At 33.9% G+C, this 1,986-nt stretch overlaps 1 protein-coding gene across 1 annotated transcript; it reads right to left on the bottom strand.

Annotated features, from left to right (window-relative positions):
- Positions 1-429: 429 nt before the first annotated feature.
- LOC114186193 (transcription factor MYB123-like) lies at positions 430-1,489 on the bottom strand. Its single transcript, XM_028074234.2, has 3 exons — positions 1,322-1,489; positions 1,080-1,209; positions 430-906 (listed from the first exon to the last, which is right to left on the bottom strand). The coding sequence occupies exons 1-3, from the start codon at positions 1,440-1,442 to the stop codon at positions 465-467; spliced, it is 693 nt and encodes a 230-aa protein (XP_027930035.2). The 5' UTR covers positions 1,443-1,489; the 3' UTR covers positions 430-464.
- Between the last annotated feature and the right edge of the window lie 497 nt (positions 1,490-1,986).

Here is a 1,986-nt window from a genome sequence, read left to right as displayed (position 1 = left end):
TGTCGGTCCGGCTTAACCTACTATCCATGCCAGCTCGACAAATCGGCTTGACTTTCCGAGCTGACTCAACTTGACTTTTTAGATTTGTAGATTTTTTTTTGTCTTAACCAATGAACAATTCTATGACTTGGAGAATTTCAATTTCATCTTTTGAATGAATATAAAATTCTACTATTTTAGTTATTTAATTTTTTTTTTTTAAAAATGACATGTTTGAATGAGTAAACTAAAATAAAATTATTTAAATCAATGAACTCTTTTAAATTTGTTTCATTCAAACACAACATTAATTATCATTCCTACATACTTTCCAATAAATTATTTCTTGTTTTTTGTTTCTTAACCATTGCGTTCAGCAAGAATTTATTTTCTAAAGCATATCAAATCCTAAGTTTGAACTTAATACAAATTGAAGTGCCTTCCTATGGAAAGAAAGGGATGAGAGAGATGGCGAATGTGGTAGGTTAATTAAGAAGAAAATCGCTCCATGTTTCACCTTCTGCAAGAAACTCAGAAGCAATGGAACCAAGTTCTTCATTCCAAAGTTCAAAGGATCCATCTTTTGCACGTGGGAAGCACGTGCTGTCGTTAACTGCAATGTTATCTTCATTCTCATCTAACAGAGTTTCCCACCAATTCTCAGAGGCTGCTGAAACAGCTTCACTAACACCAACTTTCGAACAACTCATGAATTGGCTTTGCACCAAGGGTGATGCTTTTGGTAAAGCTCGAGGCACAGGTTTTATCACTTGGTGGGGTTTCCAACTTCTTTCGGATTCTTTCACGTTGTCGTTGTTCTCCTCATCTTTGCTGTGAGATTGTACTTTGCGGCGCATGTTGGTGTTCCAGTAATTCTTCACATCGTTCGAAGTTCTTCCCGGAAGTCTTCCTGCGATCAGAGACCACCTGCATCCAACAAACTTGTCGTTTCATGATTCCTATTCTGTTGACCTTTGTATAATGTCGAATATGTGTACGAAAATTAAACACATTCTATAAATAATACTCATAATATAAAAGTATTTGTTTGTTTTATGTGTTTGAATAAATCTTATACACCAAATATAATATATAGAAACCTGTTCCCCAGAAGCTTATGCAATCTGATGATCAAATCGACCTCATCTTCACTAAAATCACCTCGCTTGATATTTGGTTTCAAATAGTTCAACCATCTCAGCCTACAACTCTTCCTGCATCTGTTCAACCCTACGTGTACAAAACATAACATCATATGACTCATAAAAATGTTTATGAGAATGTTGTGTAAAAGAAATGAAGAAGAGGAAAATGATAACATAAAGAAAGAGATGAAAGAAACCTGCTCTTTGAGGAACAAGGTGCCATTTTCCTTCCCCATAGAGTTGCACGCATTCTCTGAGACGCTCATCTTCAGTTTGACTCCATGCTCCTTTCCTCACACCTGATAATCTTCCTTCCATAATCACACAAGCTGCTTGCACAATGGTGATACCTAAGGTGATATACTTGGAGAGAAAACGTTTTTCTCAAACTATATATAATATATGTGTCTTAAAAAGATAAAGTTATGCTCAGAATGCATAACCCTGTAAAATATATACACATGGAATTGAGCAGTGTCCTTTAGGAATGATCATTTTGATGCCAATGGACCAATCTTCAAAAATTTCGAATAAGTTTTCATGGACTATTGGATGTAGTGAATATAATGCATGCTTAAGAACTTAAGTCACTGTTAAGAGTTTTATACTAGGTAACATATATAACTCTTATACAAGAATTTTTTTATGGCCTTCGAAATCTTGGTTGCAGAAGATCAGTTTTGTAAACTTATATACAAATAAGATATTATCTTGTTTGGGATTTTTCTTTTTTATGTATTTGTTGATTATTTGAGATTATATCAATAGTCGTAAAACTTTGGTCCAAAATGAATATTATACCTAAAATAAGGATGAAGAAAATGATCAATACTTTGGACGTGGACAAAAATGTCATATTTAC

Source organism: Vigna unguiculata, chromosome 5 (genome assembly GCF_037176805.1).
Source record: "Vigna unguiculata cultivar grain cowpea cultivar isolate G323 ecotype 2 chromosome 5, ASM3717680v1, whole genome shotgun sequence".
Classification (NCBI taxonomy): Eukaryota; Viridiplantae; Streptophyta; class Magnoliopsida; order Fabales; family Fabaceae; genus Vigna; species Vigna unguiculata.
This window is presented reverse-complemented; position numbering and strand designations above follow the sequence as displayed.